This window comes from Lonchura striata, chromosome 1A, assembly GCF_050655825.1.
Source record: "Lonchura striata isolate lonStrDom1 chromosome 1A, ASM5065582v1, whole genome shotgun sequence".
Classification (NCBI taxonomy): Eukaryota; Metazoa; Chordata; class Aves; order Passeriformes; family Estrildidae; genus Lonchura; species Lonchura striata.
Window position 1 is genome coordinate 72,387,884 of NC_140741.1, and position 17,059 is coordinate 72,404,942.

The following is a 17,059-nucleotide window of genomic DNA, read 5'->3' on the forward strand; positions in this document are numbered from 1 at the left end:
ACCTATCAGGGAATATCACAGTGCATTGCTGGCATGTGGTTTCCTGCAAGACATCTGGCATTGATCAAGGGTAGAGACAGACTAAGCAGAGCAGACACACTGTTGGTCCGGCACAGTATGGAAATTCCTCTATGTAAATGACTACAGGGAGAACTCATGTAACTCACTATCCAAATGGCAATCTGGGAGCACTGACATTCTTGGCATCATGCTTCAGATTTCAAAGAGCTCATATAAAAATGGGCCTGAGCTGTTGCATTCTATAATCCTCCCTAGCCAGTAAAATGTATATAAAATAGGTGTTCCATTGCAGGGCGGGTAATGCAACTGAAGCTCAGATTGCCTGTGCTTTATCTGTGTTCAGAATTCAATTTCAGACCCTTTTGGTCTGGAATCATCCCATGTAGTTGTCCACTATATTCCAGCTGACTGTCACCTCTCAAGATGGATCCAAAACCAAACCATCAGAGCCATTAGTTGCTCCCTGTGAAGCTTTCTTGCTCATATGACACCCAAAAAGGATGGAATTTGCACATCCAGTGAGACCTCCAGGGAAGGCTGTGAATTTTTAAGTGAAAGGCAGGTGAATTGTGAACTTCACATTTCAAGAGGAGATGCTTTGCTGACAGTCTGTATACTGGGAGTAAGCCAGAAAAAAGTGACTGCTCCCTCTTGGATTCCCATGGCTTAAAACTCTTTAGTACCACTTGGTTGGACATTGGAACATTGGAAAATGGTACTGTCTGACTGGTTTGAGGTTGAATATGTCATGAAAGCTCTCTTCCTCTATTTCCTACATCTAAACCATTTCACAGTTAATGATAAAATATGAAATTTTGATAAGTAATTATAAATTACCTTGAGAATAGTGGAAGAAAAATATATTGTGCCATCAAGTTGTTACAACCCACCCCAAAACGTGAGGGTAACCCAGATTCTGGAAATAACACTCATTAATAAGTATTTGTAAATGCACAAATAGGTTTATTTAGGTTTATTTTATTTATTGTCCTGTTTGCACAGGAAATTAGATATGTTTTGCTTCTTATTATCTACAGTAATATGACAATATAAAATCATAAATATATCACTTAAGAATATGTATAAGAGTAGAAAGATCTCACCACCTGAAAGACTTGTGAGGAGACTTGGTTGTTGCAATGTCAATGCCTGTTGGTCAAAGGGGTGGTCACAGGCTAGATCCATCATGTGCTGAGGAGAATCCTAGGGAAACCCAGAAAATGCACAATGTGTTTGGTTTATATTCACTCAGATTCAGGTACCTGCCCAGGGGTGGGGAGCTTGTAAAGGTTGTTGGAATGCTGTGGGTCAAGGACACCTGAATGTTGGAATGTTGTGGATCAGGGGACAATTGGGGAGTTTTTTACACCTTCTTACAAGATACAGCTACCTGATAAATTACCACTGTTGTCAATTATGTCCCATCATGGCCCATCAGCAGAGTGAGCACCTTCAGGTTCTGTGTGAATGTCCTGGCACTGCCCAGGGCAGGGGGGTTATCACAGCTGAGTTCACTTGATAAGGACAAAGCTCTTTCTTTATCTGGTCCAGCACCAGCTGCAGCCTGGGCTGGGCTGTGCTTGCCCCTGGCACCTGGGTGGGAGCTTTGCCCATGGCAGCTTCTCCTGAGTGTTTGAGCCACCAGCATCCCAGTGTCTCTTCCCTAACTTATGGATATGTCCTTTTCTCTCAGAGAGTCCTGCATCCCTCCTCTCTGAATGGGGAGCAGAGACAATGTGATGACAGGTCTTTCTAGGATATTTCCTTGTTTAGTAAGTCTTGTGCACATGGCTCCATCTGGGAGTTGTATTTTTCCCAAAGGAAGGCATTAGGCATGTGAGTTTTGGAAAGTTATCATTTGGCATGTGCAGGTGTTGTCTTCTATCAGATACAAACCCCAAAACAGGAGAAACCCCAGTGATCCTGACCTTCTCTGGCAACCTCAGGACGCAGCCACTTTCTGAATGATGTCCTGGATGCTGTCCCCATCTTGCTCCTGCGGTGTAGCTGTGTGAGAACCAGCCATGGACTTGGGCAGGAGACACAGGCTGCTTGAGGATGACTGTTTCTTTCTGAAGTCAAAGGTCTCAGAAAGCTTTTTGTTTCTTATAACAGCTGTCTGGAAGTTTCCACATGTTAGCAGAGGACAAACTTTGCATTTGAGCTCTAATCCTGAATCTGCCAGACTCCAAAATAATTTAGGTTTAACTGTTCCTCTTGTGAGGACAACAGTTTCATCTGGAAAATGCGTTTTCCTGCTCTGTTTACTTCTTCAGCTGAATTTAGTGGAAAGTTTGTCTGAAGGCTCTACTAACTCTCTCAGTGTGAGCACAAACCAGCCTAAGCATTTGGAGCTCATCCATGCTCTGGACTCTGAAATATCTCACAGATTTTTCTCTCTCTGCCATTTGTTTAAAAAGAATAAACAGAGAAGAGTAATTGTGATCCAGATATCAAGTGCTGCTTAAAAAAGAAACCTGGGGAAGACATAGGAACTGTGTTCAAGAACATAAAAGGCAGCTGCAAGAAGGAAAAGGATACTGTGGCTTCTGTGTCAATAACCAAAAAAACCCCAAAGAAGTCATGGGTTTATAATCCACAAGGAAAAATGTAAATTAGACACTGAAAATGTTCAACAGTGAAAAAAGTGAAGTTCTGGAAAGGACTGGCAAGTGCAGGCACTGAGTTTCCATTACTGGAGGTCTGAAGTGTTTACTGATTGTATCAAAAAATTAAAAAAACAAAAAAACAAAAAAAAACCAAAAAACCCCCAAACAAACAAACAAACAAACAAAAAAACCCTGAAAAAACCCTAAGTAGGAAGGGATTCGGTCTGGGAACATGGGATGAATTAGATAAGTTACCTTCCAGACCTGATTTTTGTTATTCCAGGAAAAAAAAAAAAAAATTCCTGGACTCTCTCTATCAGACCATTTTTTGGTTTCTTACTTCTGTCCCAGGCATGGAGACGAGTGGTTATGAAGAGGATGGGAGCGACTCCTCAGCCATTCTTGTCACATAAACTGGCCTTGTGAGACAGCCTTGGAAACTAAAGCACTGTCTGTGTTAGAAAGGATGACATTTATCACCTACAGAGAGTGTTCTGAGGAGCAATAGAAGGATTCACCTAGACTCTACATTGCTTTAAAAAACGTGTGATTATGCTCATTTAAGAGGTGGGGAAACTGAGGCATACCTAAATCAGCTGATTCCCAATGGTCCAAAGTGTTAAGACTGGAGTTTGTGCTGTTGTGGCACGGCATCTTGTCCTCACCCATCACTGTATTTATGGCAGAGAAACATGGAAGTGCTGCCCAGAGGCCACGGACGTGCAGGAGGAATAAGGAGGGAGCTTCTGACTGGTTCTCACTGACCCTTGGTGTGCTATGAGCAGGCAGCCACAGCAGGCTGTCCTTTCAGCAGCTGAGGGGCAGTAATGTGAAACCCTGAGATCAGAAATGATACATGAACTTTGAAGTCACTTCTACGTATTTTAGGCTTTTCCCACATACTGGAAGTTAAATGGGATTTCTGGAAGCAATAGAAGACAGATGGAAAATTAAGAAGGCAGATACAAGCAAATCTGGTGCATTTTGTATTAAAAACATATTGTATCTGTTGATTCATCAGATCAAAGGGCAGCTATAAAAATAAAAAACAGATTAAGACTGAGGTAAAACCTTATAGTGACGTTGATTTATAACTTTTCTTTGCCAGGAAAAATCTGAACTGTACATAGATTTTAGAAAAAAAAATGTCAAAGTTCTGGGTAATCATTTTTTAAGCCCCCTCTAAGATACAAAACTATGTGATTTCAGTGTATTGGCTGGGACCTCTCTCCCTCTGTTTCCATCAGGATGAATGGCTAGGAGCTCTCACAGAGAAGTTGTGATGCAGAGTCAGTTCTTGATTTTACTGAAATTGTGTGATCTCTGTCATTCAGTCTCCTTGCGCAAGGCTTTTGCTGAGGAGTTTGTTTCACAGTCCAGGTGCTCTGACTATAATTTGCTTGTGTAAAATTTGGCCTGTGATAAAGCCCTTCCCTATCTCAGTAGAACAGTCTTGTATCCTGTCTTTTCAAATGCACTCACAGGACAACTGTAAAAACAAAGCAAAATTTTCCTGGCAGTAACATCCTAGAGTGCTATTGATTTATGAATTTTACTCTAATTTCTTTGCCTAGAAGAACCTAGATTGTACATGGCATTTCACAGTAAAAGTTACAGATTTGTCTAATCATTTCATAAACCCACAAGGACCCTAATCCTGGCATTTCTATGGACTTTCACCTGTGGGAAGTCAGGTACCACCCCATGCTTCTATTATCCTACTTGTTAAATGGACATAATCACATATTTCTGGTTTTGTAAATCACTGTGGGATCTGGATATGAGGCTGTGCTCATTGTTGCTCACTGATATCACATTGCATTTCCCAAATGCTGCTCAAAGCCCTTTACAAAGGTGAAGTGCCACTGCTCATTACATAAACATAGTTATGGGATCCCCTGGAATGGAGCTTTCCCAGCCACCTGCACCTTGTCATTTGGATCACTATTGTTAATTTATTGTTAATTAAAATTATCCTAAAGCAGATGTCTGTCTGGCCAGATGTATCATACCCTAATCTCTGATACTCTTGACCTGATCTCTGCTTGCATAGTGGAGCCTAGAAAATAAACTTATACGTAGCTGTTTGCATTGTGTACACCTGAACTGGAACTGAACCTCTCCCATCCCTAATTTCCCTGTCACACCACAGACCACAGATTTTTTTGGCATTCTTGGCAGACATTTGAGATTTCCCCTAACAGTGTAATCAAGCATCTGATTCCTACCAATTCTAACTAGCCCAGGAGCAGACAAAATAGAACTTCTGTGCCTCAGAGGATTGTTGGAATAATCACTGTGAGAGCTAAGCACCTGAGAGCAACTTCAGCTGACAATATATTTTTGTGTTTTCAAAAGCCAGTTAGGAAAAGGGTGAAAGCCCTCAAAATCTGGAGAAGCTCAGGGGCCAGATCCATCTCATGTAAGGGTGCCAATGGAGTTCAGAGGGAAACAGCTGGCAAACAAAAAAGGGTAAGGTGGGATTTTGTTTACACAGAGAGGCAACAGGGAACTTCCACATCCCTCAACTTTTTGAGAATGAGCACAAAAAACAATACAAGGAGAATTTCCTGCAGGATGACTCAGACCTAAATAATTGTCTTTATCTGAGGTGCCCTCTGCCAGGCACATCCCTCTTTATTGATTCAGGAAGGATTTTCAGAGTTTAGGATGAGTTACATTTTAGGGATGCAATTTGTGTGACTGCACTGGCAGTGATTGCAATTGCAGTGGTTATAATGATAACTTTTGCTGAACATAAAGGCAGCTAAGGTGACTTGTTAAAATGTAGACATTACACATAAGAGAGTTTTCAGATCAAGAGATCAGTCAGATCAATCCCACCCCACATGCCTGCAGTACCTGAACATGCCACCTCAAGAATTCCTTATAATCAATAAGGAAAAATCTGCAGTGTGATTTATCTAATCCTGTAAGAAATGTTCAAACAGGTCAAATGAATTATACCTGCATTGATTGTCAGGATTTCAAGTGTAGGATTTGTGTCCTGGATGTCTAGAGCTACCTGGAATGAACAGCATGTGCATGTCTGAGGTTGTGTGTTTGGCCAAACAGAACTGAATAAAGGAATTTTCACAAACATTTATACCCCTGAGAGCATTGCAAGATGAGTTTCAGTTTAAAGTTTGAGGAGATGGGTTAATTTTTTTTTTTTTTAATCTTTCTTTTTTTTATCGTTGGAGAGCTGAATTTTCAGAGCAAGTCACTCTGCTGGCTGACTTCGCTCCATGGCAACACCACCTGTGCTGTGCTTTGACATCTGTAAGCCAACGGGAAAAAGCTGTAATATTGTGGTTTTATCTCAACAGGTGATGTGTCTCCTCCTCCCTCTACTGTCATTGGGCACACCAAAACCTTAGCTAAGGTTACATTCAACCCCAGTGTTGTTGAGCAAACCAAGATTGCCCGAAATGGAATTTTGGGAGACTTCATAATTAGATATGATGTCAGCAGGGAGCTGAGTGTTGGGGATGTTCAGGTACTGTACACATAATTCCTCTTTTCTGTCTTATTAACTGTGCCTGAGATGGTTCAATTGTTTTGCCTGCTCCAAATTCTTAGAAAATGTTTTCCAAGTGAAGGCTACTCCTCCATCTTGTAAGAACTATCTAAAATAAAACCAATCAATTAGCAGCCACAAGATGTACTTAAATCCCATCTTCATGGAGCTTATTTTTTGTGTGTGCTTTTCAGTTTCTCAACATACTGGCTGTACATATCTGGATACCAGGCCAGTTCCTCAAGGGAATGTTGTGGTTCTGATCTGTGGGCACATATGTTACATCCTTGCTGCATTTGGAAGGAAACCCTGATGTCAGCCATGGAAGGAGATGTGGAGAGCTCCAGCTGGCTCATCCAGTTTGGATAAACTGAATTAAGGGGGGATCCCAAGGGTATCCGGGAACAGAATTCAGAGGGATTCCAAGGAGCATTCATACCCTCCAGTGCAGACACTGTTGCTGGCCGGGGGCTATGTACAAATCACAAACAGGATGGGATTGCTCTAGAAATCATCTCGAGCTGTTTATTTTTTAGCATCACTCTCATTCCATGGTTATGACAATGGGAAGATGCCAGCAGCTCACATCCAGGCAACAGACCAAGAACTTAATGTTACAGCTTACTTTAAAAGCTTTTTGACCAATCACACAAAGCAAAAGCATATTGACAGTAGTTCTATCCAACCACTATAAGCACAAGTACCTTTGGTTAAAACAATGCTTGCTTATTTTGAATACAATACTTGCTTGTAAGCCTTAAGATACAATGCACAGAGCTCCATTATTAAGCTTAGAACTTCCTAATTTCTCACCAGATATACTTTTCTGCAACTTAGGGAGTTATTCTACCCAAGCGTTAATACACAGACCATTGTTCTATTTGTCCTTTCTTTCTACTTCTTGTATAATTTTACTGCTGACAAATCTTACAGCTACTGCTTATCTCTAATCATCATCCTGCTGTCTCTGAGGCCTGCCTTTTGCAACGTGCCCAAAACCCTCTGATTTTAAGGAATCCCACAGACAGAGCCACTGAAAGCACCCAAATGTCCCACAGTGATGTGTGTAGAACATTGCATCACGATCTCCCTTTGATTCCTGACTCCCTTGCTCTTCCACAGATCCTGAATGGATATTTCGTGCACTACTTCGCCCCCACGGATCTTCCTCCCCTGCCCAAGAATGTGGTGTTCGTGCTGGACAGCAGCGCTTCCATGGTGGGCACGAAGCTGAAGCAGGTGAGCTCCTCGTGTCTCTTCTGGGCTGCTCGGCTCTGAGGTGGCAAAGCTTGGCTCAGATTTGTCAAATCTTGGTTCAGATTTCCCCATTTCTCTCCTGCAAAATGTTTGCTGTGTCTGAGGTGAGAGGTGGCTCTGAATACGCCTCAAGGCAAGGTGATCTACCTGCAATGAGAAATGATTGTGTCAGTGAGAATGGGATGGGAACAAGGAATGTGGAAGGATTCATCACCCTATAAAAGTCTGTGCTGCCAAAATTGAGCATAGGATGGTCTGGGGCAGTTCTGTTCTGAGCAGTTTGAGGAGAGGCAGATCAGGCAAAATTCCCAGCAAAGTGCATTCAGCCGACTCTTGTATCCAGTCTAACAGCACAGAGAAGACACTGCTGTCTTTAAATTACCTTGGCAAAACACTTAGTGAAGTATAACTCAAGAGGTTCTGCTGAAAGAAAAGTAATTTTGTCCTCTTTGGGAATCTGAGTCTTTCAGAACAAATCTCAGATGTTTTTCCAGGACACAGACCTTAATATGAGCCACCATACCAAGTTGAAGGGCACATCAAACATAAATGGAATATGGATTCTATGGATCCAAATTTATCTTCCCCAGTGACTGGGGAAGAAGATTACTCATCAAGAGAGTTGTTAAAAAGCAATCCTAGTCCTCCTGAATGAGGTCTCAAATCAATATACCTTTGAATCTGTAAAAAGCTCTGTGGACAGAGCCTGGCTCTTGGCTTTCTGTTATCCTCCTGCTGAAAAATGACCACCCTGCCTCTGAGAATAATCAATTTGGTACAAATGCCCCCAGTCCTCCAGGCTGGAAGCAGACACCCAGTGACCAAGTGCTGAACCAGGGAGATTAAAACTCTAAAGGGCTTTGGTGCTTTTGTGAGCTGCACAAGTAGTCAGCAGATTAACCTTGCACTATGAAAGCTTTTATTCTCCTCCAGAGTATCAGAGTTTCTTTTCATTACACCTACTAATAACAACACAGCCATTAACCCCTAAAGGTTTAATTCATAGCCTAAGCAGTTTGTGCTGCTAAACATGGATCTCAGGCAAATTAGCTACAGAGTGGTTCCTCTTGAGCCTGAAGTGAGAGAAGTGTCTGTCCAGAACCTTTGTGAGGCTGTACCCAACTTTTTGTCTGGTATCTCAATGTATTTTTTTTTAATGGAAAACCACTGGTACATTGGAGGAGTGCTATGGGATGGAAGCACTTACCTTCCTTTGATTCAAGCTGCTCCAAAAAATAGAACTTTGTGGAGTTAAGATCAAAAATCAAAAATCCTCCACACAGATTAATTGAGAAAAGACCAAAATCTAGGACTGGCTGAATAATAAACCTCTCTTGGTTCTCGAGGAAAGTGTGATCAGTTACAGCCGTGTCTGCTCAGTGTCCTTTTTACCAGTTGTTGATGTCATTAAGATGCTTATTAAATTAAAAACAGATTCCCTGGTGGCAGGGTACATCTGAGCAGAGGAAATGTCTCCTTTTTGTCTTTTCTCTTGGACTTTCACAGCTGTGGTGATCTGTGGTGGTATGTGGAGAGCTGGGAAATCCCATGGGACTGTCTTTCCTCATTTCTCTCTGCTGAGTCACATGCAAGGTCAGCTAAAAATACAGTCAGCAATTGTAAAGAGTGCTCCTGTGGGTCAGCTGCAGTGACTATGGCAAAGGACAGTTTTTAAGATGGTATAAGCAAGGATGGGAAACATGAGCTGTGCACCTTTTTCTGTGGCAGCTGGAGGAGATTTTGGACTCTTCAGTCACCTGTCTTCACAAAGTAAATGGCAAAGTGACTCAAGTGGGATCAGGATTTCATGCATCCTACAGTTCCCACAACCCACTTGTGAGTCATTTATCTTTTCCTCTCCCAAGGTTTTCCTTTTTCAACATGAATTTTTATCTGTTGGTGCCATCCCTTTTTTCCTAAGATATCTCAGTCTTTGAAGCAACAAATGTCCAGTTGCAAACACATAGAATGAGACTGATTGATCAGCTTCAATCAAATCATTGGATGTGTTTTAAAAGCATGTGGATGTGGCACTTGGAGACATGGTTTAGTGGTGAGCACAGTGGTGCTGTGTTAATAATTGGACTTGATGACTGTAAAGGTCTTTTCCAGCTTTAACAGCTCTTTGGTTCTGTGATTAGGACCCTTGATACATTCCCCTCATGTCACTAGGAGATGTACTAGCTTTGAGGGGAAGATATTTCTCCTCAGTTTTCACAGCCTCTGAACTCTGGTGATGTCCAGCAGACTCAGACGTGTTGCAGCAGTCAAACTCCTCTGTGAATTTGATCCTTTGCTACAGTCTCATTTTAGCACTGGCAGGGAGAAAAAGTTCATGAATAGGAAATTCTTGAGCATGATGACAAAAAAATATTCATGTGCTCAAGGCTTTGCACATCGTTACTGCTGTCCCACTGGCAAGGAAAATCCCCATGAACTTTGTTCCATCGTTTGCCAAGAGACAGCAAGTTCTGTGTGGAATAGCTGCTTTTAACAACCAGGAGAGCCTGGGGAAGAGGTTATATCTGCAGGATTTACTGGGAAGAATAATTATTTGCCCTTTGAGCAGTCTACTCTGCTGATTTTATGGTACCTTTGGCTAGGTAGAAGGGGATGTAGCAGCTTCACATTGGTATAACCAGGAGAAAAAGGGGCCAGTTTTATTGTGATAACCATCATTGCACCCAGCTTCACTGAACATGGTGAGAAAGGTTCTTGTTACAGAACAAGAACATTCCCAACTGTGAATATGTCCACAAGAGGATGAATTTGCAGGTATTTTGCAGAGGTACGGTAAAATAGAGTTGTTTCAACCACAGATTTGTTTCACCTTACCTTTCCCACAGGCAATAAATGCCACACACTCAGTTAAGCAGTTGGCTTCACCACAAGCCTGGCAACTTGTCAGTGGTGGCGTGCCAGACTGTAATTTTCTCTGAGGTTAATTGCTCCAGGAGGAACCCAGCTGAAACTGGGACCTGCTGGGAATTTGCAAGGGCTTCAGTTCTCTCAGGGTCTGTTGTGCTGGGATGACCCCAAGAGTGTAAAATTCCTTGTTTCCCAGCCCGTGTAGCCAAAGAAGGAGTCTGAATGTATAGGATCAGCTTCTCAAGGTTGTTTTTCCTTATCTATAACATTCTTTCTCTGACCTGCTGAGCTCTGTCTAGCAAGGAGGCCGTGGTAATCTGTGTGTCACCTTGGGCAGCGTTTACATTTTATATCAGAAGTTATGTGTATTATATTTACAATATTGTGCCAATATCTATCATTTATGTTAGACAGTGTGTCTCTACCTTAAACCAATAGAAAAGTGTCACCATAACACCAAGACATGGAGGACAAGAAGAAGGAGAAGAAAGCCAGGACACGTCCAAATCCCTCCATCTTGACCCCCTGACCTACATTCTAAAAGCTCCAAATTTCTACTTTTCCATCCTGTGTTAGCTCAACTATCACACTACTCAAACCCTTGTGGTTTGTAATTCGTCATACAGAGTTGGCAGTTTTTCCACTGGCTAAAATGGAAGCCACAGGTGTTTTTGACTTCATGCCAAGGTTTCTGAGCCCCCTGCCAGGGTCTGGAGACAGCCAGGGCAGCCAGAGGGATGTCCTGGACTCCCAGGCAGTTGATCTGCCTGCACCTGTCCAAGGGACACTGTTGATACCCTTGAGTCACCCACACTGCTGAGCCCATCTGAGGGTCCTGTGTGCCCAGCCCCTCACCCTCTGTGCCTCAGCACTCACACCCCTGAGGAATTTCAGCGTGGTGAAGGAGCAGACAAGCACCTGAGCACTCAATGTTCTCCTTCCAAATTGCCCTGACTTCTGCTGGTGGCTGCAGAACTGGGTGTGAGCCCATTGTCTGTCAGTCCAAATAACAGCTGCTGCCCAGGAGAACAGCCTTAAATTGCCAGGGAACTTTGGAAAAAATGTTAATTCCAATTACAGCCTTCAGAGCATTCAAAGCTACTGTGACGAGGGAAGTTTGGTCAGGTTTTCCATTTCTGCTGGAAAGAAACAACCCCAGAGAACACAGAAGAGCTGTCTGCAGCACCAACAACCCCATGCATCTGCCTCCTGCTCAGGAATACACCACAGCAGTGTTATCTCTGTCCTCTCTGGAGGTGTGAATATGGGATATAAGAAATACTACAGCAAATAAGACATCAGATCTATGTAGACTTTATTTGTTCAAAGAAAATAAAATTTCTCTTCCAAGAGAAATGCAAGTACTTGGCACAAAGCAAAATAATCTGCCTAACCCTAAAACTACTAAATAATGATGGGGTCACACAGAGAAACAACCTTCAGAGCAAGATGCTCTCAAGTATCCAGGACATGGAGCATCTGCTTCTGGTCTTGGGACTCACAGCCAATTTTGCTTCATGCTGAGGCAGTAGGAGCAGAGACAAAATTTCTCAGGAAGGTCCCAGACCACCTATAAAGTGCAAGTCCTTTAACTGAGTTTGGAGTAAATAGGAGGCAAAGGTGAGGGCAGAGTTTGCATGGGAACGCTGCTGAGGCTTGAACTGAAAATTCATGAAGATGCTGAGAGCTCTCCCAAATGTTTCAGTTGGACCGTCACTAACTTCAGCAAAGGATGAACTGGAAACAGGTGCTGCTGATGTTCCAGACACAGCCCAGTGACCACCAGACAAAGCTGTAGTGAAATGGAAGTGGCTAAATGAAGCTGGGAAGTCAGTCATGGACTGGGGTCATTGAGGTTTATGTAGCAGCGCTACAGACAGAACAGGTCTTGGTCTGAGACTGGGATGAGGGCCCAGGCTGGTGCTTAAATGAGCAGGAGAGTGGGTGGAGGCTCCAGCTGGGGCTGGGCAGAGCTACTAAAGACTCTTGGTATCCTCAAGGCTCTGGCAAATGCATAAAAGCCAGTGAAGTGAAAGATCTTTCTTTAGTAGTCCTTTCCAAGCTTGAATTAAAGGGTTTTTTTCCAGCTGCTGGAGCAACACCTGGAAGCCAGACCTGGTTTCTATATGTGTTTTCATCATGGATCTGTTATGTGAATTTAGGTAGGTTATTTTCTTTGCCTGTTCTTGTCTCTTTGCAGAGTCTTGTCTCTTTAGCTGGCAAACCCATGCCTGGATTATGGCTGTACAAAGATCCCCCAGGCCTAAAAGACACCAGACCTTTGTCAAGACTGAAGTTACCAGATTAGCACTGTTTGCAGCAACACTGCTGTTTCCAAGCAGATACCCCTTCACCCTAAATCAGGGCATGTCCCACACATTGCTCAACTGGGGCCATTTGTTTCTGGCTGTGGAGAGCAGCTGAAGCTCAGAAGTGCTTGTGGCACCTCTTGCTGGAGTGGAGTCTTCCATGCTGCATTACTGTCATCAAACAGTGTTCACAGGCAGCTCTGAGGTCCACATGATGTAATTTGAAGTCCCTTAGGAATGAGGGATATGATGCTGTGTCATGAGGAGAGAGCTCTTGCTTGGATAGTTACCCCTGACGAAGTGACATAATCTTCTCCAAAACATCTGCTCTCTTCTCTGCAGAGTTTTGGGTGAAGAATTGGCTTCTTCTCATGTCTGAGGCAGTGGCTTAGGATGGAAATGGGCAGGGGAAGGGCTGGAGGCAGAAATGTGTAGGAGGGAATGGGGATCCTGCAGCTGGAGATGCTGAGGGGGTTTGGAAATGGTGAAAATTGGAAGAGGGCAGGTGTTGGAGGACTGTGAGGGCCCTGTGGCACACTCTTAGGTGGGAAAACTGGCAAATTTGCTTCTTTAAGGAGCAATTTAGTGCTCATGCATTGCTTAATGCTAACCCTGAGCAAAAGTGCTGGGGCTTTGCTTCAATGAATAAACCAGTGTCACCATCCCTCACTGACTGGAGATCAGAGAATCCCAGAATGGTGTGGATTGCAAAGGACCTTAAAGATCATCCAGTTCCAACCCCATGCCATGGGCAGGGACATTTTCCACTACATCAGGTTCCTTCAAACCCTGTCCAGCCTTGCCTTGGACATTTCCAGGGATGGAGCAGCCACAGCTTCTCTGGGCAGCCTGTGCCAGGACCCCACTACCCTCACAGAGAAGAATTTCTTCCCAATATCCAACCTAAATCTCTCCTCTTTAGTTTAAACCCACTCCCTCTTGTCCTATTACTAGGATCTACTTGTAAGGTTCCTACTGCATGTCCTGTAGGAAGAAATGAAAATGGGGAAGTCCCAAGGGAGGAGCAGCACATCTCTCCTGGCAGGTCACACCCATGGATGGGATGTTCTGAGTAGGGGCCAGAAAGCTCCAGAGCTGGCAGGCTTCTGGCTGCTGAGACACCCACTCTGTGAGAGTGGCCACATGATGAAGGATGGTTGTAATCAGTGTGAAGAGCATGATGAGCTCTCAGCTCAATTCCTGCTCTGTAGAACAGCAGCTGATGAGTGCTGAAATTGAGGGGATGTGTTGTGGACAGCTTTTGGGCATGTCAGCTCTTCCCAGCATTGTGTTGGGGCTGATCTTTTTGAGAGAAAATGACAGTACCCAATTATTGGAACAGTTTTTGTGCCCTGGGATGAACTCCATCTTCTGAGGATGGGCAGAGGGAGAGATGTCAAGCTCTGCATCGAGGGCATGGGGCATTTTTCCCTTGGTGCTGACCTTTTTGCTGCTCTGTCCATGGAAATTTTTCGTCATGCTGACAGGGTGGGGGTTTGACTGTCTGATGGGCATGTTTTGGGATCTGATTCCACTTAAAATGAGCTAAGCACAAGAGAAGAATGTGGCCTTCAGACACTGCTGTGTCAGTCTGGCTGTGTGCCCATGCAGCCTCGTTGTTTCCAGTGGGGTTATTTCAGTGTAGCACTGTGGGACAGCCCTTAAGCTTTTCCCTTTGCCTTATTTACTGTACGGAATTGTTCAGTACTCCAACTGTAATCCATTCTGCACTGGGATAAGGGCTTCAAGTAACAATGCTTGGTGCTGATTAGAACTTGCCTCCTTAAATCTTCACACTGGCATTTATTCACATCCTCAGTGCTGCAGTGAGATGGCAAAGACTGAACACCCGGACCCATGGAACTCCAGTTCCTGAGAAATCAGATCTGCTTTTGATCATCAGATTAGTTTTTCATGTTTATCCTCACCATCTTTACTAGACAAGTGAGTTACCCTAACTGCTCACATCCTTGAAGACAGTTTTATCATCTACTGAGCAAAAATTCAGTGCTTAAGTGTCCTGGATGGATGTGCAGCTAAGTGTTTTACTCAATGCTAAATAGAAAACCTTTTTCAGAAAAGGCAATAGGAACAAACATTTGTTCTAAAGGATGGTTGTTTTTCAGCCCGGGAAACAACAAAGCAGTTTTTTTTAAGGCCATACTGGGAGTCAGCAATGTTCAAGTGACCAGCAAAGGACCTGGGATGCTCAGGAGGAGACTGGACCATGGACTGGAGACAGACCTTTATTGTCCAGAACTCCACATTCAAACTCACTCCCATCACAGGCCTGTGTCAGTATTGAACAAAATGCTTGTTGTCCAGAATTGCGAAGGAGTTTTCCCTGGCTACGCTGTTCTTGTCTGCCAGGAAGAAAGCACAAAGATACATTGACAGGGAGAGGGGCAGTTGCAGTTCCTCAGCTGCAGGACATTCCCTGTGGAGGCAGAAAGGGCCAGTTGTCCTCTCTGAGAGTGGGATGCAGGAAGGTAAAACAATCCAAGTGTACACTCCTGGGTTAACCCCTGGTTTTGGTACAGAAGTCCCTGATGCTGGCAGGTGACTTGTCACCAGCATTATGTGGGCAGAAAGGACGCTGGGACACGGAGGAAAGCAAAACTCACGTGATGTGGCTTCCAACCTCAGCAGGAAAAACACTGCCCAAACCTCTCCCCTCCCTGTGACTTGGCTGCTCCCTGCAATGTGGCAATGGTGCTCCCACTGCATTCCCCTTGGCTCTGGATCCAAACCAAACCTATGGCAGCACCTTGTCTGACCCTGTTAGCACCATTTCAGGTGTGACTTTGATGCCAGCCTTTCCTTAAGTCATAGTACTAATTAATCCTTCTATTAGGACATTGATGGGTTTTGGTTGTTGCTGTTTGAAAAACCCAGCTCTGGACATTTTTATCAGCTGCCTCTGCATGTTTGGAAAGGGAAAGAGAAGAACCAAAGCATAGAGGATATTGAAGGGGAAGAAGGAGCTCTTTTGGTTTTTCTCCCTGTATTTCCTTGTAATCTTTTTGCCAAACTATATATTCACTTGTACTTTTCTCCTTTTTGCTGTAGGACATCTCATTTCTGAGCCCTTCCCTGCACTGCTGCACTCTCAGACACATTACTGGACAGAGCTATGGTTTCCTAATTCCCTCTGAGCCTACATCTTGTGCCTTAGCTCCTTTCTTGTCAAATTTTGTTTCTCACAAGGAATCTGGAAAGACAAAGGGTGCTGAAATTTTGTCTTTAGTGGTGGGATCTTTTAGCACATGAATGCAGGTGGCCCCAGGTCTGCTCTCTGCAGGCTGTTCTTGTGCGTCTCCTCCTGTCAGTGGGTGCTGTTTTCTAAAGGCTGTGTTTGGGAATACTTTCCCCTCTGCTAGCAGATCCCAAGCCCAAGCAGCTCCCTGGAGCTGGAAGAGGCTGTGTCACTGGTGATGAAGTCCTGCTGCCCAGCTGTTGCGAGGGTGGCTGGATGAAACACTTAGAAGTGCTCCTAAGGCAATGGAAAGTGTGAATACGTGGGCTTGGGATATGCATTTTAATGAGGTGCTTGAATTCTCCCCTTGCTGCCCAGCAGGGCCAATGTCTGGCAGTGCCACAGCTCCTAACAACCACATATTGTGTCCCTGTGAGCTGCACAGCTCTCAGGGTAGCCAGGCCTCACCCTCGCCCTGCTCCCCAAACAAACAAGGGACTGTGAAAGAAATGTCAGATTCCTCCTAAAAGGTGCCCAGATGGTCTGACATCATCCCAGATGTCTCTGAGGCAGATCTTTGACCCAAAAAAAGGCTGAAAGCTCTCAGCTTTCTCATAAGAGTGTATATCTTCCCATGCTTTGCTCCACCAGTGTTTAAGCAAGATGAGGTCTGCCAGAGCTTACTCCAAGGGCTGGGTACAAGGGTGATAAATCACAGCCAAACTCGATGTAGCTGAGGGAGTTCTGCTCTTCCTGCTGTTGCTGGGGCTGGTACAGCTCTGATTCACCTTGGCTCTGATGCAGGGGCTGCAGCAAACAAGAACCAGACAGGCAGCAGCTGTGTTGCATGTCCAGGTGTCAGTGCAGAGGTGACAAGAAAGGTCAGAGTGGTGGCTGGGAGCTGGCTTGTCTCTGGCCTTGTAGGCTTGAGCAGACACTGTTGGCACATCAATCATTTAATTCCTCTCCTCTCTCATCATTCATGAAGCACGGACCTAAGTAAACTGTGGCCACTCCCTGACAGTCATGGTCACATTGCCTGTCCCCAGCTGTAGAGCAGGGTTGTACTGCTCCAGCTTTGGGGGTGATATTTTGTGGCCCTGGAGGTGGCTGGTTCAGTCCCAAGGTTCCAGCTGTGTTGGCAGCTCATTCACCAGTACAATTTCTCAAATGCAGTGGCAATTCAGTCTCCACCTCTCACCTCAATTTTATCTGAGCCAATTTGAGGGAAATGGAGGAATCTTCCTCCACCAAGTTATCCTCTTTTAAATCCTCATTT

General features: G+C 44.2%; 1 protein-coding gene across 1 annotated transcript in view; it reads left to right on the forward strand.

Annotated features, from left to right (window-relative positions):
* The window catches only part of ITIH5 (inter-alpha-trypsin inhibitor heavy chain 5), a 47,229-nt gene that overhangs the window by 12,798 nt on the left and 17,372 nt on the right, over nucleotides 1-17,059 (forward strand). Inside the window, exons 6-7 of the mRNA XM_021530942.4 lie at nucleotides 5,960-6,129; nucleotides 7,273-7,389. Of these exons, the coding sequence (XP_021386617.3) occupies nucleotides 5,960-6,129; nucleotides 7,273-7,389 (287 nt within the window). The remainder of the gene's footprint in view (nucleotides 1-5,959; nucleotides 6,130-7,272; nucleotides 7,390-17,059) is intronic.